Source organism: Lepisosteus oculatus, chromosome 21 (genome assembly GCF_040954835.1).
Source record: "Lepisosteus oculatus isolate fLepOcu1 chromosome 21, fLepOcu1.hap2, whole genome shotgun sequence".
In the NCBI taxonomy this organism is placed as follows: domain Eukaryota; kingdom Metazoa; phylum Chordata; class Actinopteri; order Semionotiformes; family Lepisosteidae; genus Lepisosteus; species Lepisosteus oculatus.
In genome coordinates, this window is record NC_090716.1 from 8,159,729 (window position 1) to 8,186,503 (window position 26,775).

A 26,775-nucleotide genomic window follows, 5' to 3' on the forward strand; every position below is an offset into this window, starting at 1 on the left:
AAATCTGTAAGGTGAAAATTGTATGTTTATAGAAGCAATACCTTGGGTGGAAATGAGCTTTGGCTAGAGGAATTTTCACACCCGTATGCTTTGGACAAGATGTTGATGAAGGTACAGAGTACAGCACTTTTGAAACCTATTGTCAAGGGTGATTCTTCTTTAATTAAAAAATAGCTGTTAATCTTAAAGACTTTCTCCAGTGAAAATTCAAAGCCAATGTGGTCCCTTTATTTATAAAACAGATTAAAGGTGGTAAAGGTAAAGGAAGTATTTTAAAAGGTAACAGCTTTGCAAAGGAAACTACAATTTAAAATTACTGTAGGCCAAAACCCTTGCAATTCCCTGTGATTCACTTTACACAGAATAAAACAGTTGCTGTGTGTTAACTTGTTTAAAGTCCTTTTCTTTGCTTAATATATTCAGTTCACAACAAAAAGAAGTTTCTTCAGACCAGCTGCCTTCATAAAATTCAACAGGACTTCCTCTAATGAAAATCAGCACAAACGAGTCTCTGTTGCTGTTCCACAAAGAACTAATTACAAACTTCGCTTTAAACCCCTTTAAAAAGTATTAACTCCCCATTTATGTTTTTTGTTCTCTGTTATGTTTTCAATATATGTAAAGAAAGTTTTTTAATTACTCAGAAATACCCTGGGGGATTCTGTAAAATTAAGATAAAATATTTATCTTAAACTTACTCCAGTTTATTGGGATTGCTTCTTAAACACCAAAACATTGAGCACTTTTTTCAATTATGTTCCTAAGCCCATACTGCAGATATTGAGTCTTTATTATTCTAAACTTTTAAATGTTTTCAAAATAATTTTAATTCCCTCCATATTAGACTACTAAGAATACAACAAAATAAAGTTTTATATTTTAATGTTGCAATTTAAAAATGAGGCAATGAATACTGTTTAATGTAGTTAGATTTAAACTTGCAATGCTTTGGGATACATTTGGATTTGTTTGCCTATTATCTTCTATGAAAAAAAAGATATAATTTGAAAATATTGGAGTCATGGTTTCTTGTTGATTATTCCCTGAGTTTTATTATCCTCAGGCTATACAATTTGCCTGTCAGGGCTTAGTTTTCTTGATAAACTCAAATAATGAGGACAGGAAACAGAAACTGGTTAAATTATACATCATTGTAGGCTGAGAAAGTCTCTTGAGATCTCATAACTGACCTAAAAACCTTTCAGTCCCCTTAACAGCCTTGATTGACATTTCTAATTTATTTCCAAGGCCTGTTCTTGTTATTGCAGCTGTACAGATAGATTACAATGATACAAGGCTGGAATATCTGGAGTTGTTGCCATGGCAATTAAACATACACAGCTGTTCTATGGTAAATAATATTGCAGTACAATGGAAAGGGCAACAACCTGACCTCTTGTAAATAAGTCTTTGTTTTGTAACCAATCAATAGATTTTATTGCGATTTCTAGGCAATTCATCACAAGGAAGTTGAGAGTTGATTTCCTCTGGTGGGGGAAGTGGAGGAAATTCCTTATAGAATACTTCTTTATTCAGGTGGTTTGTAATTGTAGTTGGTATTGTAATTGGTATCGGATTGATAGAAAATTAAAAAAGTAATGTCTACTTTTGTGGATCATTTTATTGCTAACAAATATTTGAAAACATAATAGGCTTTGTTCAATCTTGGGAGCTTGAAGTTGAGGCAAAAAGTTAAGGCCTTTGAATGTTAAATCTCTGCCTCTCTTTTTATCAATTTTACATTTCAATACAGCAGAAATTGTAATTCTTGGTACAATATAAAGCCACTGAAATGAAAAAAAAAAAATAAATCTTTAGCATCCTAACCAAGGGATGAGATATTTATTTTATCATCTACAGAAATCTGTTCACCAGGATGGAATTTATATCAATCCATACATCACTGGAACAGCTGGCTGTGATTTCTCAACCTTGCAGTTGCTATTGCATTGCACAACTCCAAAGTCAGAGTTAATTCTATTTTATGTATTTAATTCTGGGGGGATTTTTCTTTATGGGTGCCAGCAGGAAGAAGGTGACAGATGACAGGGTACATTTTTTAATGAATCCTTTGCAATGGGAGACAAAAATACCATGTGCCAGTGCATCCAATTTAAGACCTTTAGAACTGGCTCACAGTATCTTCTGTTACTGATCGAGAGAGGTCTTAATGTTAGCATGAGTAAAATGTACAGCTTGTGTGTGGTGTGCCTTCTATAAGAATAGAAACAATTTCAGACAACATGACAACACGTTTGAAGGATAAAAGTCCTATAAGGTTTGGGTTCTAAAACTCTATTGGACACTTTTTACTTTTAGCTTCTAGTGCAGTTTAGGTTTACTCTTTATTTTATTTTGTCATTTTAGTATGTGATTTCTGCTTTTTTCCTCATATTTATATAAGGGTACTTTTGAAATTTAAAAAAAAAACTTTGTTAAAAGTCAATGTTTCATACGTGGCAATTGAACATATTTGCTTATGAAAGGCCATGTTCTACCTTAGATTCCAATCTATATCTTCAAAACTTCAATGTAATTCCAGATCTTTCTTATTTTTTATGACAAAATACATTAATATTCATAGATATTTGTTTCTCATTCTCATTTACAGTTCAGCAAATTTTTTCACAACAGGCATAAATTCATGTTTAGAATTTCAACAACATGCAATGCAAAGTATCTTTAGTATTGCCTGTCTGCATCCAAGACACATCAAGCGATTTAAAGGGGAACTGTAATGCTATTTTTATATTGTGGGTTAGAAGGAGTCAGCATTGATGAGTGCATTTCAGACCAGGGTAAAAGTAAAATGTACTGTACACAGTAACTTGTAAAATCTCCAATTTAAAATTTCCAGGTATGCATAGTGCCACGTTCTGCGATTCAAAATTAGGGAACATAACTTCCGTTGCATGATGTGGTCCTGTCTTTTCTCTTGAAAAGAAGCAGTACATCAATTGTGAATGCATCTCTTTTAATCCAATAGAATTATTGCTCTCAATTTCGAGTCGGTTTTGCTGTTAAATAATACTGATAATAATACCGTTACAGTACATCTGCATGCAGGTCATGTTGGACTATTTCTGCAGTGAAATATCTGCAGCATGACCTGCACTTATTTGATCATACATCACTTTATGTTAGTCATTACAGTGGCTAGGGAGCAGGAAGGGCTGCATGATGTCACAATATGTGGGAACTCCTGCTCTTTAGCATCGTGAGACCAGGGGTTTATGACAACATGTACAGTACTTTCACAAAGCTGATTTTGTGCTTAATTTGAAATTTGTTATTTTTTTCTATAATATCATTTCATTTATTTTGTAACCAAGATTTAATAATCAGTCTGAAAAATTGGGACTGCAGTTCTCCTTAAAAATGCATTTGCAATCAAGTAATGAATACATGATTAAAAATCTAAGTATGTTAATAAATATCTTAGGAAAAATTAATTATATTTGTTCATGAAACATGGATAGCATAACCTTTTATTAATTTAATTAGGATCAATGCAGTTCTTCTTTGGAAAAACAGAGAAAACACTTTGAATTCTACCAGAAGTGTTTTAATAAACAATAGGTTTATTCCATGCTGAAAAAAAGAAGAAAGAAAACACAACGCATCTACCCACCTGAACTACTATGTTTTAAAAAATATTTTTCATAGTACATTTAGCTAATTACAGCTTGAAAACATTACATTTAATGTAATGTACAAATGAGAAATGAATTCTTATTTCATTAAAAGTCTATATCATGCTAGGCAACAGCAGTTTCTGTAAAATATAAGACAAAGAACCAACATTTTAATGATTTTAAGAATAGGTGAAAGTCATTTTGTCAAAATTCCATGTTGCACGTCTGATAATTTATTGTCACTTCTGCTTCACCTTAAAGCATCTGTGAAAATTGAATTCACATACAAGTGCTTTAAATGTTTTCTATGGAAAGTGCTGGACCATTTGCTTCCATTGTTAAAACATCTTGAAGTCTTGGTAATGCTTGTTACCAACAGTCTTTTTCATTTTATTTCACCAAACCAACCACCATTTCAAGACTGCATTTGTCATTAAAGAAGTGGACGTAAAATTAAATGGTTATTTATACAGTACAGTATAGAAGAAGCTTCTAGCACTTTAATTAGCACGTTAATTTCTTGTCTCTTCAGATGGAAAGGGGGTTTTAAATCTTTTCTTGTTAATCAGTGCAAATAAAATTTGCCATATCATGTTGGAAGCCCCAGACATCAAGGATGTTTGGTTAAGTAAAAGTGTAAAAATAGTCCTGTAGTTTGTATGCTCATTTCCTGTTCAGAGGAGAAATCATGATCTCTGCTGTTTTTCTTTACCATAGAAACTGTTGCCAAAAACAGATTTAAAATTTTATCTACTGAAATATCTGAGATTGTAAATCCTACAACTGTCGTTTTACAAAAATTCACTTTGAGCAGATACTGCATTGTTTTTGTTTGCTTTTCTTATCTTTAAAAGACACTCTTGGTTATTGTTAACATTTCTGTTGTAACTACAGTACAATGGTTTATGAACTGCTCCCACATTGATCAATTCTTATTGACTTTGATTTTTCCAAACCAGACATCCTGTTTCCCATTTAATTTCCCTCATGTTTTGAACTATATTTTGCAATGTGTACAGTATACTGAGTGTCATTAAAAGGCAACAAAAGAGTACTTGGTACCAATAATGTAGGAGGCATTTTGATACCTTAGTATATTTGGTCTCCTCTGTCTTTAAACTGAATATTTCTATCAATGAGAAGTTGTTGGGTCAAGAAATTATTTAAGTTTCATGCAATAATTATTTTTAAAACTCACTCAACTAGAAGAGCCTAATCTGGCAGATAAGAACATACTGTAGGAACATAGGAGTTAAGAAAGATTACAAACGAGAGGAAGCCATTCAGACCTGTAGTAGCTAATTTTTCCAAGGATTGTTGAAGGTGTGGGCAGCTTGTTCCAAACACACAACCTTTTGTGTAAGGAAATGCCTCCTGTACTTGGTTTTAAATACACTTCCAAGTAGTTTCCACTTGAGTTCTCTGGTTTGTTTTTCACACTGTATTCTAAAGAAGTCCTCTGGGATGACTTTGTGAAAGTCTTCTCTGTTCAAAATATAAAGGGCTCAGTTCTTTTAAGTGCAGGAATGTATCGGAATGCTCTTCTGAATGAAGCAGCAAGAAGAGCACCAGTATCTTTTTTGTTACATGGTGGCCAGAATTATATTCTAAATGACTTAATGGTAAATTGACATACAGTATGACATAACATCCTTTAACTTTAATTCCACACTTTTAATTATATACTAACATTTTGTTTGCTTTTTTTACTGCTTCCTCACATTGCCTAGAATATGTAAGTGGTGTAGCCAGCAGCCATCTCACCCTGCAGCTCTCAACTGCCTACCCACTGAAGCTGAACAGGGTTGATCCTGGTCAGTACCTGGATGTGAGACCTCCTGGGAAGCAATGTTTGCTGTTGGAAGTAGTGTTAGTGGGACTGGGGGAGGGGGGGCACACCCACTCGCAGTCCGTGTGGGTCCTAATGCGGGGACACTATACTGTAGTGGGCGCCGTCTTTCGGATGAGACGTTAAACCGAGGTCCTTACTCTCAGTGGTCATTAAAGATCCCTGGGCATTTCTCGATAAGAGTTGGGAGTTACCCCAGTGTCCGGGCCAAATTTCCCCCCTCAGCCTTTACTGTGGCCTCCAAATTGCCCCCATGTATGACTGGCTTGCACTGGCCCTGTTATGGACTGGCGCTCTGTCCAGTCCTGTCCTGCTTGCTTGCCGGGTAGGCTCCGGCTTCCCACGACACCGCATGGTATAAAGCGCTTTAGCAAATGACATGACATGACATGTAAGTGATGTGCCACTAGAAACTTTTCAAGTTCAGAAGCTCTTCAGGTTCAGTGTTTCTCATTCTCATTTCTGCTTCCTGGTTGTAAAGTTCTGCACTTATCTGCATTGGATGTAATTTACTAGTTTTTTGCCTAGTCTTGAATATTATCTAAATTTTCTAAATTCTATTTACTACTTCAACAGTTTTCTTTTTTACTAATCCTTCTCTTTTTCATCTTCTGCCAACTTTACTAGTTTACTAACTTTACCAGAATCTATTTTATTGATATAAATCAGTGACAAAAGCAGTGGTCCATCAACCAATTCTCAATCTAAACACATGCATTTCAGTGAATGCCTATCACCTGTCATTTATACATTTATAGAAATCATCTGGAAATCTAAATATATCATATTGTATGTGTCTTCATTACAGGTATTGTTTATTCAAAGACCTCAGAGTTAAACAAGTTCAGTAGTTAAGCAAGACCTATATTTTCTAGGTCCATGCTGACTATCCTCTAGGATCTTATATCTATTTTTATCATGTTATGTTTTTTATTTTTTAAATTTCTTAATAAGGATATTAAGTTATTAAATCAAATAAGATCAATAGGACATCTCTGTTCCCTTGTGTGCAACATACTGTATGTATGATACGACACTACATGAATAAGGGCTAAATTAAATTGAGTCTTCAACCCACCTGCTAATTCCTCATTATACACCAAGTGCAGTCCTTGATGTCAGGATTCTAGTGGGTACAAGCAAGGATCTTCTCACAAAGAAAAAGCTGCTGTCAATTACTGGGTTTGTAGTTTAAATTCGGACAGATGGGTTGAGATTTTAATCTGGGCTGACAATGTTCAAGAGGGAATTTATTTTCTTTATTTACTATGTCTGAATTCTGTTTACTTTCTAAAGTCTATTCATTGATTTTCCTACTATCATCATTCTCAGTAGGGCCGTTTGAATTATTTCAGTATGGACTATAAACTAACTAAATGTGCCTGTCTCTGACAAAACTATTTCTCTGAAGTAATAGGAGTCCAGCTCTTGTAAAAAGAAAAGTAATTCTTGCAGAGTACAGCGGTTTGATATCCAGGGGGAAGATATTTTTTTGCTTATTTCAAGCAAAGTCTGACATGCCAGTTGTATTACCACTTAAAGTGTAGCCTATATCCAGACCCTTATTATCAGCAAGACCACTGTGGATAGATTACTACTAGAGGGGGTAGAAGGCTTCATACATGGCTGACTGCATGGTACGGAGTAAGAGAGAACGAAACTCTCCAGTACCAAGACCAGTGTTTCTTTGTAGATTAGGAAACCTTCATTAGAATTCACTCCACTGCCTACCTTTGTGCCTCTTTGTTGACAAAAAGATAATGAACAAAGGGTGAGATTGGGAGCAGCTGTGAGAAATGAAATCAAGCAATCAGGAGCTATGAAATGAGAAGGTATTCTTTGCTCCTTCTTTTGTTGGTTTTACATGAAGGGAGCACAGTTTGTCTGAGAATCCATGACCCCCTCCAGGTGCACTGCTCCACATTTTCCAGCCAGAACTCTGAGAGGTCCTTTTATATTAGTAGGCTGAACAGAGTTTCCACATTTTGTTAGCATTTCAGATTCTGAGTCTGGGAATAATATGTCACCTGGGTTTTCCAATGCTAATGCTAATGATTTCTGCTCTCCTTGGAGAGTGATGAAAATCAGTTTTTAATTTCTATTTGTGAGAGATCAGAAAGCAATTTGTTGCATTGTGTTTTATATCCCTAACCCGCATAAGAGGCATTCAGTTTTCTAGCTTGGATCCTAGATTAAATATTTCGGATACTGACCTATTTTCCTGACACAGTACATTTAGAATGTTTTTCATGATAGATGGATTGTTCAATATATAGAGATACCAGACAGACCTATTTTTATATTTCCAGGTTAGAAAGAATCAGCATTGATGAGTTTATTTCTAACCACAGTGAAAGTAAAATGTACTCAGTAACATGTGAAACCTCCAATTTACAACACAAAATACTCTACATTAAATTTCCAGGTACTGTATTTGCAGCACCATGTTGCCGTCATCGTCTGCGATTCAGAATGAGGCAAGAAAGCATCCGATGGTGTGAAGAGGCCCTATTACACTGTAAACAAGCAGACTTTTGAATACATATCTTTTAATCCCATACAAATTTTTATTTTGATTTTGTGATGGTTTTGCCGACAATTACTACTTGTTAACTCTGCATTCGGATCATGTTGGAACATTTCTGTGGTGAAATGTCTGCTGCAAAACCCGTTCTTATCCTCTCGGACACACTACATTAGTCATTACAGTGACTGGTGAGCAGGAAGGGCTGGTTTATGGCACATTGCTTGCAAACTCTCACGCTTGCCTGTGGCACGGCCAGTGGTTTGCAACAGCGTGGTGACCACACAGCACTTTTTTTATGAAATTCACGATTTTGTGCTTTATTTGAAATTTGTAAAATTTTGCAATAGCGTCAATGAATTTATTTTGCTACTGAGATATAATAACCAGTGTGAGTAATTGAGGCTGCTGTTTCCCTTTAAGGTGTTGGTTTATGATTTACAGTATCTAGTGTTTGACATGCCACTAATAATTGTCTTTGCACTTTGGTTGTACCTTTGCATTTCTTCATTTATTTACTTTTTGCGATGATTTTGCTTCTTTTTATAACATAAGCATTTACCATTTACCAACAAGAGGAGGCCATTTTGTCCATTTTGCCTGTGTGGGTTTTAGTAGCTTGTTATTGTATATACAGTACTCCAAAACATTTTGTGTAAATACACAACTCCTGTGAAACTTTCTTAGTTTCCAGTTGTGTCCTGTAGTTCATGTTTCAATGCTGATTCAAAAGAACTCCCTTGATCTGACTTTGTCCATAATCTTTTGAGTTTTTTAAATACTTGATCAGGTCCCCCCTATCATTTTTATTCAATTTATTTTTAATTTGTGAAGAGAATAAGATTAAAATGATTCAGTTCTATTAGCCTGTCAATGTATATTTTTTAACTTTGTGTCATATACTGCAGTTACATGTCAAAACCTGCAGTTTTTATTGTTTCTAAAGTACTGTAGTAGGGGTGATTTTATGCTTACTTTAAATTTTGTCTTATTTCAATATACTGTAAGAAGCATACTATACTTTAAAACAACTAGTTTAAATGTTTGGTCTTGAGTAATTTTTGCTTTATTACCTTGAATAAACATTTTGTGCTACAGTACATATGCTTTCCTTATTGTATTTTTGCTAATTGTTTGTTGTGCTGTACAATATGAAAGTGGTATTCTTTAAGTGTTTGTATGGGATGAATTCAAGTAAGTAATATGTGGATTTCCTTGAAAGCTGCCAGTATATAAGCATTTCAAGGTAAACATCTGAATTTTTGAGAATCTCACACTGAATTGAACACAGCTGTCATTGTTAGCCCCCATAGAATACTGTACACCTTTATTGCAGGCCCACGCTTTCTGAATAATCTGCTATAACTGAATGGCTGTTCTGTTTCTCTTTTTGAGCACTTTGGTTTCAATAAGCGATCAAAGTACCTTCGCAATGTTACAATCCTCTGCTCAATGACAGACATGTATCACTGTAAGAGCAAGGGAGAAAAATGTTTTACTGATGATCAACAGCAGCAGGTACTTTCTAGCCTTTTGCTAGTTTGTATTACATGATGATTTGCTTGTACTACCACTTCAAAAAAAGGCACATGGTGATCAAGAATATTTACAACAAAGTGGAATACGCTTTCAAGGTTTTCTCTGAAACAGTAACAAAACGTGCAGTGGAAGTTGATTCAATAGTGGAATATCTACCTCATGTCAGTATTTTCTTATGTTCAGTTCAAGATAGCGACAGTGATGAAGAATTGGAAATGAAGCTAAGAAAAACTGACATCACCACTAGAGCTGTGGACAGGCAGGACAGATCACAGGTAAAGTGAATTTTTAGTTTTCATCATTACTTTGCCTTCACATTCACTTCAGATCCATTAAAATAATATATAAGCAACAGTATTCAATAGACTTTATCTTTTTTTACTGATGCCCTCTAAGCAATCAATTTAACATGCAGTCTGCTTTCCCAATGGTATAACCCTTTATTCCAGAGCATATTATTCCAATTATTTATCCTGTCTTGTCTCATACAGTCTGGAATAAATCCCTTCAGCCATAATGATTGACAGACTCTGTTTCTGCTGTGTTATAGTTGTATTTGTCAATTGAATTGATTGCTGTAGCTCCTGCAGATGGCTGGCATAGATAAAATATTTATGAAGACCTCCTAATAAGAAAAGGGACAAACCCGTTCCTTAAGAAGCTTTAGATAAGGAATGTTTTACTAGCAATTAATCTTTCAGGTAAGAGGGTTTTACAAAATACTGAATCTTCACTCTGGGATGGAAGATATCAAGAGATGCTCTATATGCTTATTAGAACTAGTCATTATAATAACCATCCCTCACAGACCTCCCTGACAAATTTCAAAGTTTCTTCTGAAAAATTTAGAAATATTAATGGTATTTAGAAGTATATATAGAAGTATTTGGAAATATTAGCTAATTAATTCTACGAACTAATAGAAAAATGCTTTTTGGAGTTCAATTTTTAATTGTGAAAATCCTAAAACAACTCTCCATAAAATATGTACTCTAAAGAGGTACAGTATGTAGTTTGTTGTTTGTTGTAACAGAGATTTTAAGAGTTATTCATCATTATGAACTGAACTATAATATATAACTTTAATATAACTTTGTATAAGCATACAGTATATCCATATTGTACTTGGTTTGCAGTGTCTTGCACTTTGCATGTGAACCCAAAAAGGGAAAATTAGGGAAAATTAGAACAAAGATGTTAAAATTCTGCTAAAACAATGACAATGTAAAGCAACAGCATGTTCTAAAAAGAGCAAAACATGTTTTAGTTTGATATTGTGCTCTCTCTTCGCTACATTTCTAGCCTGATGAAGCCTGATAACATAAAACACTTTAAATAAATGAAGCCAGTTTCAGCTTGTTATGTCTTTGTTTTAATGTAGTGTGTGTACTTGGCTGGCATACTGTACAGTTATTTGAAGCAGGCTGAAGATTAAGTTCAAATGTTCTTATTGTTGTATCTGACCAGGGCAAATGCAGTAGTGCTGACAGAGCATCAATAATTTCAAACAGGGCATAAATGTAAGATGAACTACCCTCACATATTCTTTACAATACTACAGACATCTACAGTATGTCATTGAGGAGGGCTCTCTCCTTTCACAGAAGGTGCTGAAACAGAGCATTGTGAGTAAACCATATGGAGAAACTGTACATTTAATTCTCTCATTAAGACACATTTTAACATATTTCAGTATAAACTGTATACCAAGGGAAAATAAATACTCAGTAATCAAAATATGTCTCCTTAGTTTAGATTGCATGCTTTCTTTTGATGCTCTCAAGCAAGTTTGGACAGTTTCATGACAAAGGAGAACTATCTTTTATAATTTTCTTTTTTTGCTGATTTGTGAAGCTTTCAGACAAAAGACGAATGCACCTCAGCACTTGCCGAATGATCACAAATCACACCAAACTGCTCTCACAGCATGACCCATGATCCTGTTTTTTTCACATTTCACCCACAGCTTCAGATATCACAGCTGATTGAGGATTAGTATCAGTCATGGCTGACAGTGGTTTAGATAGACTACATTGTGATAGAGCTAAATGTTCCAGGTCAGGTTTGAAACTGACCCCTGTGAGGGGTATTCTTTTCTCTGTTAATACCTGCTGAAATAGATGCAAGGAACACTGTGGTTTGGTCAGAGAGCAAGTGTGCTTCATCATACCAGTTCAGATTCTGGACATATTCAAGTAAGAGACCAGGAGATACAGTATTTGTATGTACAGTATAATAGCTTTTCATCCAAGTCTGGTGCTTGTGTTTCTTTCTTGACAGGATTTAGCATTGAAACGTCATGTAGACGTAACTGACAGGCAGTTACAGAGGAGGACAGATGCTGAAAGGCAACGCAACAAAAAACGACAGAGAGAAAAATTAAGGTAACCCAGCCACTCACCTTTTATAGCAGAGTAAATTACCCACTATAAAAAGTGCAAAACCTTGATATGTTGTTACACTTGATCTGATTTTTTTGGAATCTAGTAAACACGCACTATAATTCCCTATATTTGATAAGTTTTCCTTAGCCTTAACAATTCATTTGTCTTTCTTTCACAATGCTTCCTATCACTGCCAAGTGTTTACGATAATTTAATAAGGTTCACTGTAGCAATTCTTGGAATACCTTATCAGGATCAATTAATATCTAAATATCTCAAAACGATCACACATAAAAACTAATATTCAATAATAGCTTTTCTTATTTTGAAGTGGTTTTTAACACTGACATTCATTTTAAGACAATATGACAGGTATCCTGAAAGTGATTCAAACTGGAGGCATCAGTGAGTAATAAAGTTTTAAAGTAAAACATCTAGTCATATAATGAAATGTTTTTTTCATCAATAACTTTTTTTTAGTTTCGGAATGTAAAAATTCAAAGTTAAAAAAAAGTTTTGTGACAGATGGTAAGTACTGTAGATATTGTGGTAGCAGGTGCTATTTAATTCTCCACCATGATGCACAAATTGCCATTTCCACTGTACCAGAAAGGACTTTTTTGATACAGTATGACAGACTTTGAATAAAGAAAAGCTTTAAAATCTTAATGGCTAAGATGAGGATATCATTTTGCTGCTTCTTGAAAGAAGCCAGATTGGCAGCTTCGACAAAATGACTGGGTAGCTTTATCCAGACTCCCACAATCCTTTGTGTAAAAAAAATCCTCCCACTCCTTTTACTGTTGGTCCCGAAGAAGTCCAGTGGGTCGACCTTTATCAGTGTCATGGGAGATTTTGAATATTTGAGTCAGGTTCTCTCAAAGTCATCTCTGTTAAGCATAAAAAGATGAAAAAAGGTTTTTTAGATTGTCAGAGTAGGAAATTCCTTTAAGATCAGGAAAGACTGATTGTTTCTTATATGTAAGTGTGGGGACCAAAACTGTAAACAGTATTCTAAAGGGGCTTTGACTAATGCAAATTGTACAGTTTTAATATAACATCTCTTTATTTCTACAGTTTAAATTAACGTAACATTTGTCTTTTTTTGCTTCAGGACAAAAATAATGTGTCAACATAAACACCTGTTTTTTTTCACTGATAGCCGCTTCTCAGATCCACAGTTTGTTTTTGTTAGTTGCATGTAACACTTTAATTTAATCTGCCATTGCTTTCCCAGTATTTAATTTTGTCTATGATATCCTTTGTAGCTACAGTATGTTTGCTAATCCTTATACTGTATGCTGGTGTGATTTGGGAGCATGACCTGGTTAATAATTATACCAGCATTTACCTCAGTGATATCAACTAGGTCCTAATACTGATTCCTGTGGTACTCCATTAGTGATCCTCAATTTGAATATTTCATAGTAGAATGCGTAATGCTATTAGCAGAAGTTTTTTATACTGTATATAACACCTCTTTTTGCCTTAAGTTCAACTGGCAGAATACCATCAAGCTATGGAAATGTGGTCATCTTGTGCTTTTAATACTTGTAACATTCTTTTGTATATTTTATGCTAAATGCAAATGAAATAAAATCTGCCAAATTAGCAGGATTTTCATAAAACATGAAGACCTATGACAAACATATCCTCTATGAAGACTGAAATCCATTCACCACACTAGGTGGTCCAATTAAGATAGAAAAAAGTTTCAAATGTATCTTTCATGTGATTTTTTAAAAATTGTACTTGATATGAACTACTATATTTGTGTTATTTTTTCAGTCAGCAACTGTTTTTTATTTTAAGAATATTGTGGATTATATTTATAATTTTCAAGTGCTAATATACCATATGTAAATCAAACAAATTTGGAAGGTTGGAAGAAAATCTGTTTTTGCAAAACTGTTTTTGCAGTTTCTGCAAAATCTGTTCAATTACGGTTTTCTTGGTTTTGTAGGCAGAACCCGAGAAATGCTGGTACTGGAGAAGGAGTACTTTCTCAAAAGCACTTTCTCAAGTCACAGGCACAGGAAGAATGTATTCAGAGCACGGAGACCTCAAAAGAAAAAGAAAAGAGAAAGCAGAGGAGAACCAGAAAAGAAAAAGAATTTGATGCATGGAGGAGAGCACAGGCCGAGGTATTGTTTATTACTGCCATTTCTTAGCATTATACATGAGAAGACAGGTTTCTTAAATATAGGATTCTGTATTTGCTGAACTATATTTATTTCTTGCTAAGAAGAATATAATTTTAAGCTTTTATACTGAAACAACATTTTGCATCTCTTAACTGTGATGTAAAAAAGTACTATAATAATAAATGCATGGATTCTAACATTACACACGCAGTATTTAATTAGAGTGGGAGAGAAGTACTAGGTGGTGCTTCCTCTTTCGTGGTGTGAAAGTTTTACTTGATTTTCAATCACAGGTTTTAAAATAATTAATCAAACAGAGTGTTTTACCAATGCAGTTTCGAAGTCAATTTACCTCTCCCACTATCACCAAATACTAGTTCCCTCTCTTTATTGCACACTATGGCTTTCACTGGAAGGATTGGCATTCCTGCTTTAAATACGATTACTTTGCATTATCAAGATAGCACCTAGACAGACACAATAAATTTGGTACTTTTTTTAATCAAATGTTACTTTGGGGATACTTTAATTGTGTTGCAACTGACACATTTAAAAACTAGTACTTTTAATTCACGATTTTTTTATGTCCTATATTAAATGATGGGGCTCTTGGTGAAAGGATTTTCTACTTTTACCATATCTGTGGGCAAATCTTATTCTCCACTGGTGCTCGATATATATAGGAGTCTGATACATACTTGATATAATGCTAAATAAGTTGGAAATAGATAATGTTAGACAGCACACACTCTGTGTGATCTGTTTTCATAACCTGACTTTCTGCTTTAAGAATGGAGGTAGTTATTCTGTGCTTGAATACAATTCCAGTTGGGATATACTGCAGGGAAAAAGTAATTATTTACTGATTGGAATTATCATATGTAATCAACCTTGACAATGTTCAAGACAGTGTAGGAGCCTTATTTTTAAATGAAATTACAGAGAATGGCAATAATTAATGCATTGAGCTATCGCAGAATTATCACAGGGATTATATATCAAAAGTACAGCAGAGCCTCCTCACATTCTTTAAAAGATGTTAGGAAGTCTGTTACTTAATGCAGTGCAGTTTCATGCTGGAACACAAATGTTATACTGTAAGTAACTTACTGTAGCATAGCAATCTTTTTCCCTTAATCTGAAGCAAATAACAGCACACTTCCAAAACTCTTGTTTTTATACTATACTGTATATAGAAGTGTTCATACAATATATTTTATTGTAAACAACCTTAAAACACAATAATTCTGTCTTAATTAATATAGTTTTATTGCACAGCAGCCTTGGAAAAAAACTTCATACATTTTCTAAAAGTTTTTTCCACGCCTTGTCACTTCTGCAGCTACTCTGGAGTTTAAAATAAATGGTGATCAAGTCAATACATAATGAATGTACAGTAAGTGATTTCTGTTGCTGTGACACATTTGTGTGAGTTTGGAGAACTGTTTAATTAAGGAAGCACAATAGAAAATGTTTATTCGAACAACAACCACAGCAACTTATACAAAATGTTCAAAAGATAGTTGGTAAATAATAATGCTCAAGAGTTTTGAAAAAAAGTTGATGCAATTACAGTAGTCGAAGAGATGGTGAATGCAATATTAAGTTATGTGGTATGTAACGGCTTTGAATAATGGTGGCATGGCTGTCCTGTTTTTACAGAAATAGGAACTCTGAGGCAAGATAATGTATTTAATGGATAACTGCATATGACAAATTTTGACAATGAGCTGTGCATACACATCGTTTGTCAGCCATTTAATTGATTGCTTAACTTAGATATTGGACTACATCTTTGGAATATCAGGAATTAAGGTACACTGTGACACAACAGCAAGCTAAAATGTAGTTTCCTAAATGATTTGTAGTCAGGACACTCTTCAGTCATTTTGATGCTGTGGCAGATGAGTCTGAAACAAACCGGAAACGGTAAAGCTGTATATGATACTATGTGAATGAGCGCTAAGAAAATGTCTGTTTTCATGTGGAGAAATGTTTGAGTAATGAAAAGGAAATACATTATAACTTTTATTAGTGTGTCTAAACTAAGAAATGCAACATTTTCTTTTTCATTTCTGTCCTTATTAGCTTTGAACAGTTTCTAATAGAATTATTATGCTAGTGTACAGTAGGAATATGGCAAGTTTCTGTTTATGGTGTTTTTATAAGGGGCATCAATCGGATGTACTCTGCCTTGTGCCAGAACAGGCTCCGGGTCCCACACGACACTGAAATGGATCAAGTGGTTGGAAACGGACAATGGGTGGATGTTTTTATAGATCTGTTAGAATGACTTAGTTATCAGAAAACCTTTTAGCAGTTTTTGAAGAAATTTAAGAGTCACACATCTGAATTGTTAAAACTAACTAATATATTATACATAACATGCTTTTATTAGCTTTTAATAGAGTCTAATTGCCTTTTTGAGGAGTCTCAGTTCTCAAAATTCTCCTGACCAATATCAGTTGTAAAGCATAATGAAAATAAAATTCAAGGACAAGGAACTCTTAGAAATTCTAAGAAACTTCTTAGAAATTCAATGGGTTGACATTTACTCCGCAAGAACGGATTTGGTGTGGAGATCTTTGAACACCCTGCTGTACAGCTTGCTCTCTCTATTTGTTTTTAAACTGTGCAGTCCATCTTTTGTGGAATACCAAATACATTTCTTCTTAGATTTCTTGTTAGTGTGCTATAAGAATACTGTCTATGGTTTCTGTACTCTTCTGTTTTTTTAAGTTCTCCAAGGCAATATGAGAATATAAGAATTTTCATATCATTAACACATGTACCACAGTTGACAGCTTGAGTAGATTTTTTCTTCACATGGCCTGAAATGTAATTTGTTTCCCGTATTTTTCTTTTACCAAGCCCAGCTGGGAACTCTATTGCAGTTTAGAAATATAAAAGGTTTCCCTTGCAGAAATGATCTACAAGGTATCCTCATCAAAGAACTTTGTGCAGTACAGCAGTACTGAAAGAAGGAGACCTCAGGGATTTTCATCACACTTTTGGAGATGGTAATTTGGTATTTGAATTTGATAGCCGTCAAGAATCTAAGTATAAACAAACATCTGCTGTCTTAATTTATGCTGAGCTTCATTGCACTGTTTTACATGCATTACAGTCAACTACATGTGACAGGACTCTTCATATTTAGCTGTTGAACTTTTTAATTGAACTGCCTTTACAAATGGTCTGACAATCAAGCACAGTCATGTAAAACCTGATTACTGCAGTGGTGTAACCATTACACATTAATTATAATGTCTAAACCTTTGATATTCAAGTGAAGCCTTTAATTTGTGAAGTGTGATAGGATCTTGTGTTTATCTGTTTGTGTAACCACTCAAAATACAGTACTCCATATGCAACATTTCAAGATTTAGGGTGTTAGATCCATAGGATTTAATTGCTGATGATTATAGTTACAGTAAGATGGCTAAGTGCATAATAATTCCTCAGTCTCACAAAGCATAGTTGATAAATTATATTATATATTAAGACAATTAATAACAATAGTAGGTTAAAAACAGGTCTGAACAAAAATTCAGTCGTAGCACTTTAATGCATTAAAATACTTCCCACATTTCAAAGGATTTAAAAATATGTTAGGTCCGTAGAATTATGATAACTTCAAAGGAATATAATTACTGTAATTACAAAGCTGGTTAGACATAAATGATGCCTTTTGGAAATTTAACATTTGTTTTCTTTTTTTTGTCCTTCGCTTAAGCCTTTGTGCCTCTCACCTTTCAGATTTTGAGAATACAACTTTGATATTGCCTAAGGAATATACAGAAATATACACAAAATTCCTGAATTATGGTCAGAATAACTGTGATCTAATGGTTTCCTTAATATTATTAGTGCTACAGCACTGCATACATTTATCTTTCTTGTGAAACATAGCCTATGTGCTTAATTGCAAAATCATTAAATTAGAACAAATTAAAGTTTTATGTATTCCTGTATTCCCAGGTTCTTTTCAGTAAGTGCTGTAGTGCCACTCTTCTAATTATAGTTGAACTTTCACAGCAGTATATATTGAAATCATTTAAGAAAACAACTTGGGCACATTGAAAAACATCCCTTCTTGTAATGCAAGGAAACTAAAAACGAAATAAATAATCCAGAACCATTTGTAATTACTCTGCATGTCTTTTTTACAGTATACAAGAGTAGAACACCTTCTACTCTTTTTGGTGTCAAAAGAACAGGTTAAATCTTAGTGAAATGTAATATAAGACGCACGGCCGGATGCTCCTATGTAATAGCTCTGAATGTTGAGACTGAATTGTTGATTCCAGTTAGAAGTGGTTTCATGTTGTTTCTTGAAGGATTTAAACATGTCTTTAAATTTAACAACATTTTTAGATTTGTGTCATTCTGTCTGAGATGTCCACATTTTATATCTTTATTTGAACTTTAAATACTTTTTTAGAGCTTCCCCGAACAACCGACATTTTCAATCTGGTGTTCACTTTGTTCTGGAGAAATACAGCACCTTATTTTAACACATTGTGAAGAGGAATGCTAAGGTAGCATTTGTCAAGATAAGTATCTTTGTTATGTCTATTTTGTCTTATTTGCAGGAGCCATGAAGCTTTTCTTTATGGTTCTCAAGTTCTTTAAACATACTCACAAGTCATACCAACATAAAATAAACACTGTTCATTAGAGGCATACTGGAAAGCTTTTTCTGCACATCAGAGATATGTATAAACTGTTGTGTCTAACAAATGACAACAATTCCAGTTTCAGTGTAGCAGAACTCTTTTTTCTTACATACTGTATGCATATGGGATCTTAACTCTTGCAGGCCAGACTCAAAAAAGAATTACAAAGAGTAGTCTTTTTATACAGTAAGGTCTGTAAAACCTGTCCATAAAAGGGATTTGACATTAACTGTGCACGTGAAGAGCATCAAGCAAGTTCCTCTTCGTTTTTGTAACTCTGCCAAGAACATATGGCAGTCATGCCTTGCAACATAACATACGTTGACAATTCAGCATATATAGACAAAAGCAGAACTACTGTACATACTTTCAGAACTGCTGGAGTGGAAAGTTTCAAGACACAAGTGTTTAAAATATAAAAGACTTATACCTGAATTAAGAATAATTCCCTCAGTATATAAGTGTAGAATTAGCAATTTTTAAAATTTGATATGTATACAATTGAAGCTTAGCATGATCGTATGCAAACAAGAAAACATACCGTATACAAGACGGTCATAATTGCATTACTAATTAAGAAAATGATTGTGCTGAAGAAGGAGGAAGATAATTTAATTTGATTTACATTTTATCAAGAAGGGACATTATTAAGATTATTAAGGCTCCTGTTTATACCCTAACATAAGATAATCTTCTGACAGTTTTTATGCCTTGTGACCATATCCTGCATAGATGTAACACCCATGGCAACCAATTGTTAATGCTCTAGCAACTGCCTGGCAACACAATCTGTCAGAGTAGAAAGCAGTCCAATTCCTATTGAAACATTCCAGGCAATAATCTCACTGATATGTGTCACATTATTCTGTCACTTCTGGTAAATAAATGGTTCAAAATTGACATTATGAAAACTGCAACCATCTGGACTCAGGATGAACAAGTAATGTTGATAGAAATTTAAGAAAATGTTAGTGTTTACTAAAAATATATTTTCTAATCTGAGTGTGAAATACAGCAGTAATAATTGATGAGAGCATTACTTTTAAAAAGATATATTTCCATACCTACAGTACTATCTCATATACAGTATTTATATATGTATTGGCCTATCCTACCTAGCAACATTTATTATGATTTGCTACGATAAAGAGAATGATGTATTTTATTTGATCTAATTTAATATAAAATACAGCTACTAACTTATTTTCTTGTACATGTGTTATTTTAATTTTCTTGACAATATATTCAATATGTATGATTGTTAAACACTACAACAGAGGCCCCATTATGGCACCATCATGGTAACTTTCTACCATATTGCTAAGGGTTTTTGGATAAAGATTTGAGAAACATATTTTATTATTCACAAATGTGGTCATCCATTCTTTCAATTAACCTCTAAAAAGCTTCAACCTACCTGTACATAATTCCAAGTGAAACAGGTGTAGACGTCTTCTCCATTGAAGCCAATGGCTTTATGTACTTGGCAAAAAGGATCATATTTGATGATATTGATGACACAAAGTGCCACTGCCATGAAATATTTCTATGACTTGATAAATAGCCTAAAAGTGCCTATTTAGAAACATAACCTGTAAATGAGAATAATGGTGACCCTTATGTGTTTGCTCAATGTAATGACATTTATTTTAAATAATTTATAAGTACATATTACATTTTAAGATGTCCTAATGAGAGATCTTGTGAATAAGACTGGAATCAAAACATTATAACATCTGCGACTAATTTTCTTGACACATTTAACCACTTTAATAATAGTTTCATTAATTGGACATAATCACACAGGAGCTGATATAAAGCTCTTCTTAATTATCCTCAGAGTGATAAATTTGTTAGGCAACATACATTTATCTCACTATCAGTTAAGTTAACATGGCCATGCATAAATGCATCAGAACAGATCTGGAATCCACAGCAAAGGGGGTATTAGGTCCGTACAATATCACTAGCACATTTAAACCCACTGACTGGTACAAATCTGCTTTATGAACAGTTTAATTGTTTTGCAGTGAAAAACAGGGAGGTATTAAAAAGGTATTTCAAGCACATACTGTACTGTACATGCATGTTAAAATTGTAACATTATTTGTTTAAATTCTTATATTTATATTATATTAAGTTAGACATACGGTATTAAGAGATATTAAGTTCTGTATAAATTATTTTTTATTAAAAATGTATTTTAATAGTTTGTGGATTATACTTTTTCCATTTGTTTTTACAGTAGGTTTGCGTTTCTTCATACTGTACGTATTGTAATTAAAACCATAGTGTAATGGACAGATTCCCTTTCCAAAAGCTCAGCTAAAAGATTACAAAGAAATGAGAGGAGAAAATGTTTCTTAATACAACTTCCTACTTAAAATAAATCCCTTCACGGACATTTCTGACTTATTCAATTAGAATAATGCTTAAGACAGATCTATGAAGTATAACATGAAGTTTCCCAACCATTTACAATTCAGCTTTGACACACATCCCCTACAAGACAGATTAGGTTAAATAACCAGTTTTCAAACTGACTGACATATAAAAGAATTTCAATAAGAGATTTATAGTAAGCTTTCTGAAGGACTACAGATAAAGTGAAAATTTAATTGCCTTATTGGTTTCTTAGTTTGAAACCTGTAGGATTATGAGAAGTTACTTAGGCTGGATTTAAAAACGTGTGGCCCTTTTTATCCAGCAGGCAAGCAATTTAATTATATAGTGTTTAAATGCTACTGGAAAAATCATTAAAGTGATCTTTTTAAAGAACGATTGCTGAGGTAAAGTATGTGGGGAATAAAGTGTCATCTTTTCACAGAGCACTGAAATATCCTGTAACTTTTAATTGATTCCACTTATTAAACCTTATCACTACAACTGGAACCACATAACTACACATTCTGCAACATAAAAGCTGGGGTGATATTGCTATGTGAAAATGACATGCAGAAGGGATTCTAGCACAAAATGAATACTGCAGATTTTAATTTCAACAGGCTTGGTGCACAAACGTAGAGAAAGCTGATAATAAGATAAGTACAAACACAGTGTTGACAAGAAGATTGAAATTTGTCTACTTTTGATTAGAAGTTGTTCACTATTTATTGGCAACATGTGCTCTGAATTTGTTTGTCTCCTTTATACCAGGAAAGCTTTCATAACATGTCAGTTCCTAGAACTTTCTACCATCACGATGCTAATGATAAACTAATGATCTATGCAAGAATGTCATCTTTCAAAATTGCCAACCAAACAAATGCAAAATACAGTAGTCATCTGGAAGATATATCTGATGGAACAAATCATTTAACTCTGAATCATTATGATCCAGTACTTATGCCACCCTAATTAGCAAAGCAGGAGTTTTGTCTTTAATATTGAAATATACATTTTACATTGTATCATACAACATTAACAAGAATGTTTGATTTGCTGTTTACAAATTTATTTTCAGATATCCTTGCTAGTAATAATTTCCTCTAACATTTTCTCTGATCTTGATTTCTGTTCACAAATTGTGAAGTCTTAATTTACCTTACACTGAACTTGATGTGAAACTGTTCCAAATTAATTAAAGTGGCACCTGCCAATAATCAAAATAATTGCTGTTTAGTATTGATGAAAAATCATTTTACATTATTTCTCTTTGTCTTTAATTGCTAAAGAAATTGTTAATGTAAACTAAAAAAACATTTTGTGATTCAGAAAAACTTGTGCTTTCCTGGAAAGTTTACTTTACAATACCTCAAGATCATATAGTTCATCAAAGTCAAAATGTTCAGCACAGTTTAGGTTCTTTATTGTAAAGGTTGTTATGGTTACCATGGGAACTTTTCTGCATGTTAAAAATAGCAGGATGTTTTGACCTGAATAGTTTCATAGGTTCTGCACTGCCAGGATAATTACTGGATTTTGCAGAAACTAATAGATGAATACAATACTTGGTATAATTATGCTAGAATGTCTTTAAGAAATAAAGAGCTGCTCAGGTGTTGTAGTGTAAGTAATAAAATGGCTGAGCACATCCTGCACGGACAATTTCATCTCATGTGTCCTTCGTGACATTTGGTCAAGTAGAAGCTGCCCATTTGAACAGTTTTATAATTGCATTACTGAGAAGATTTAAATGTCATTACTGACATACTGTAACAGCTACTTCAACAGATTAAAATTCTAGGTTCTTTTTCAGATTCTGAATTGAACTTTGTGATGAACTTCAGAAATTCTGCAAAAGTGCCTGAACAAGCCAGTTTCTGCCCCCGGTTAGAATGCCTGTGAGATGTGTTTTGTCATATTCATAAGCAAAAGTTCAAAATGTAAATGTAAAAAAGAGTGAGAACGCGGAATCATAAATTTAATTAGGTTACTCATATTTGTCTGTAGAATTCAATCATTCTTCATTCAGGCATTTGTAAAACACTGATAAACCTAAACTAAGGTCTACTGGTATTTTTCAGATGTCAAAATACAATGTTATACTGTATCTGGGTGACAGTAGAAAATGTCATACACTATCTGAACTGTCATTTTTCTGTGGGCACAAACAACAGCATTCTGAATTGTGTTATAAGTAGTTTAATCCACTAAGTGCAGCCATTATATTCCTGGTACTATAGCTCTTTGCTAGAAATCAAAACCTCCATGTACTATAAGAGCGTTACGCTAATCATTTCCTGCCAAACTAGGGATTACTCCAGAAACAATGCAGTACCTAGTTTCCCATTTTGGAATAGCGCAGTGATGGACAACTGAACCTGATTGCTGTGAAGCCATTAATGCTGCAGTGCTTATGTTGTGTATTGCTGTGATAAAGCAGAAGGGAGAGACTGTATTTGTATGCTACATTATTTCTTAATCTTTTCCATGAGTGTTACTTTTTCATCCTTTTCAAACAAGGCACAGTTGTGGAGTGATTAGGATTGCTGCTATACAGTCTTGGGGCACTGGGTTCGATTCCGGACTTGGGGAAGTATCTGTATGGACCTTGCGTGTTCTCCCTGTGTTAATGTGCATTTCCTCCGGGTGCTCCAATTGTTTTCCCACAGTTCAAAGACATCCTAGTGGGTTAATTGGGAACAGTGGCCCTAGTGTGAGTGTTTGCATGTCTGGGTCTGCTCTGTGATGGACTGGGGTGTATCCTGCCTTACACCCCTAGATTGTCGGGATATGCTCTGGCTCCCCTGTGACCCTGTATTGGAAAAAACAGAGAGAAAATGGTTGGTTGGTCATGAAGAAACCTAAGGAATCTATTTATTTGGATTTTTGATTGCCTTTTGCTACAACCTCCTTTTTTGATGAAAGATTAGAATTGCAAGTGATTTATTTTTAACGCCTCTGGAATTATTTGTTGTACCACTCTTGTTTACCACTGCCAAATCGTGCTTGCCAAAGACAGACAAAAACCCTCCGGGAACATGTGCTCCTCTAAGTCGCTTGCCTCTTTTCTGCTATAATTCCAGAACACAAACGGCAGTTCTTTAATAACAGCAGGAGGTGGACACAGCTCCACTGATATCATGTGGTTTTACAGGCACCTGGCGTCAGCCATCTCAGCCAGCCCAAGTCTGGCAAAAAGGTTTGACATCTCTAAATTTAGCTTGAATTAGATAGGAATATTAATCCTTGGCCTGCTGTTGTTTTAGGATAGGGGCAGAAAAGGTTGCACTGTTCTCGTTTCATGATTCAAATGATGTGTGAGGTTAAGAACTTTTACGGCATTTAAATTATTTTCATTCTTGCTCACAGCATAAACATTACGTACTACTGCAACTCATTTGAAAAATAATACAGAGAAAGTGTGTGCACCAAGGTGACCAATATAAAATAAATCATTTACCCAGCTCATTGTTTTGTGGGGTTGATCTGTGAAGCCACAGTATCTATTTAGCTTCATTTGGTATTCATTCCACATGTGCTCATAAACTTCCGCACCTCACCAAACACTGATAAACTGCATTCAGTTCAAGATGAGGTTGGTGACCTCTTGGGATGACATTTTTTTTTCTCTTGATGTAAGCTGAGACTGAATGTGTAGTTGCAATGAAAGTAGAACATCAATTTTGAATACAGACACTCAGAAAACCTTTTAAAAAATCATAAAAGGCATGCACCATGCAGGTAGCTGTTTTCAAATCACCATTAAAAAAAAGATACTAAAGAACATTCTTTCAAGAATAGAAGTACAAAAAAGTAATTCAAAAAGGTACAAGATTGTAAGATAGGTATGGGTATTCATTTTCAAAGTTTTAAGAGACCTACAGGCAGGATGGTGAGAATTAGATAAGGAAAACAGTATAGCATTTTTGCATTTTGAGCCTGTCACAGTCTACTCAAAGCTACAAAGCAGCAATGAGTTTTCTAAGTATGTTACGGACAAATTTTCCAAAACTGCAATTTAATGGAGCTAAAGCAGATGGGGCACGTTAAATACTTTCTTATTATTAAGTTTTGAATGTATTTCTGCACGAGACATGTGCTGATTAATTATTTAATTTGACTGTGCATATTTAAGTTACAGTATATGGAGTGACACTCTTCTCTTTGGTCCAGAATTTCAAGTTAATCTATCAGTAGGCAGACATTGCATTTTAGGGGGTACTATCTTTTGGATAAGCATTATACCAAGGTGCTGACTTAAAGCACTGTTTGTAAAAGTAGGAGTGTTAACCTCAGTGTCCTTGTTAAATTCCACTTTGTACAATTGGCCTCTCTAAAGCTTCCCCTTAATACAAGTGGTGAAGTAAATTCTCACTTATCTGTTTGAGCTGTTGTACTAATGAGTCCACTATACTTCACCAAGGTGGGTTCTACACTTTAGTGGTACCTGTATATGAAGTGAATACCCTCAAATATGGAAAGTTCTTGTCCTTTGGGATAAAAAGCACAAATTTAGCAAAGGAATTGTTATAGTTAACAAATGTCTAAACTGAAAGTGATAAAGCTTGTATATTTAAATGATAATGTGAGTTATTATCTCAGTGATCACTTGAACTTATTGCTAACTGATACTGTGTTTAACTTAGTTTAACACTGTTGTTCTGTGCCTGTAATTCCTGTCATCATTATGCAGCTAAGAAATTCTCCTGTTGCTGCTTAAAGAATGTTAGGAGCAGTGTCTGAATTTTAACACCATTCCACACAGGCAGTAAACAAGAGACACCAGCAATATAAAAAACAGATATTACTCTGTGTTTTCTGTATTATTTTGTTGTGACCAGAGGATGAAAATGTCCCTGAGAGGTCTCGTAATTTAAAGCCAACTAATTTTGTTGTGAAAATTAGATGAGGAACTGAAAGATACCATCAACCAAGTGATACTTGCAAATAGATACTACTGATAATTTAAAAAAAAATATGATTAAATACTTTTTTAATATGAACAAACCACCTTAAAACGTCAGCTCAAGGGACATTCAGAATCTTGAACATTATTGTGGTCATGCAGACAGAAGAGAAGTGAAGGATTGCTACGGCACTTTTCTCCCTTAACCTTCAGCACAAAGGTTTCCCTTCAAGAGCCGATGGGCTATCTTGAAATTACATGAATGCTCGCTTTGCCATTGTTTGCACTTTCTCAAAAGCGTGAAGAGACAAAATGCCTATTCAATTTCATATGCTGTCACTCTAGTGAATTAAGTGAGAATAGTAAAAGGTTTCGGTGGTACTGTATGTTCCTGTAATAAGAGATATCCTTGAAGTCCCCTTGGTTATTTTCATGGGTATATCAAAACACATAAACATACTTTTAGCTTAAGTGAAATATTCTTTTATTTTTAATTGGAAACTTGGATGTTTGACTGGAAAAAAACATGAAAATGCCTATTTTCCACATATTATAACATCTGTCACGTTCTAGCAGGGGTGTCCAAACCTGGTCCCAGAGTGCTGGTGTGTTTTGCAGTGTGTGCAATCCATCACAGCTCTTAACAAGGTACACCAACTGTCTTAACTGGCATAATTTAATATCTTCTCTCTGCTCTTCATGTGATTGTGCTTTAAAGAGATTTAGAAAA

At 34.2% G+C, this 26,775-nt stretch overlaps 1 protein-coding gene across 4 annotated transcripts in view; it reads left to right on the top strand.

The window, feature by feature from the left end:
• The window catches only part of LOC107075802 (mucin-3A-like), a 112,276-nt gene that overhangs the window by 56,763 nt on the left and 28,738 nt on the right, over positions 1-26,775 (top strand). For all 4 annotated transcript variants that reach the window (XM_015338330.2, XM_015338332.2, XM_069181760.1 and 1 more), the window contains 3 exons: positions 9,731-9,822; positions 11,828-11,931; positions 13,895-14,075. In XM_015338330.2, the coding sequence (XP_015193816.2) occupies positions 9,731-9,822; positions 11,828-11,931; positions 13,895-14,075 (377 nt within the window). The remainder of the gene's footprint in view (positions 1-9,730; positions 9,823-11,827; positions 11,932-13,894; positions 14,076-26,775) is intronic.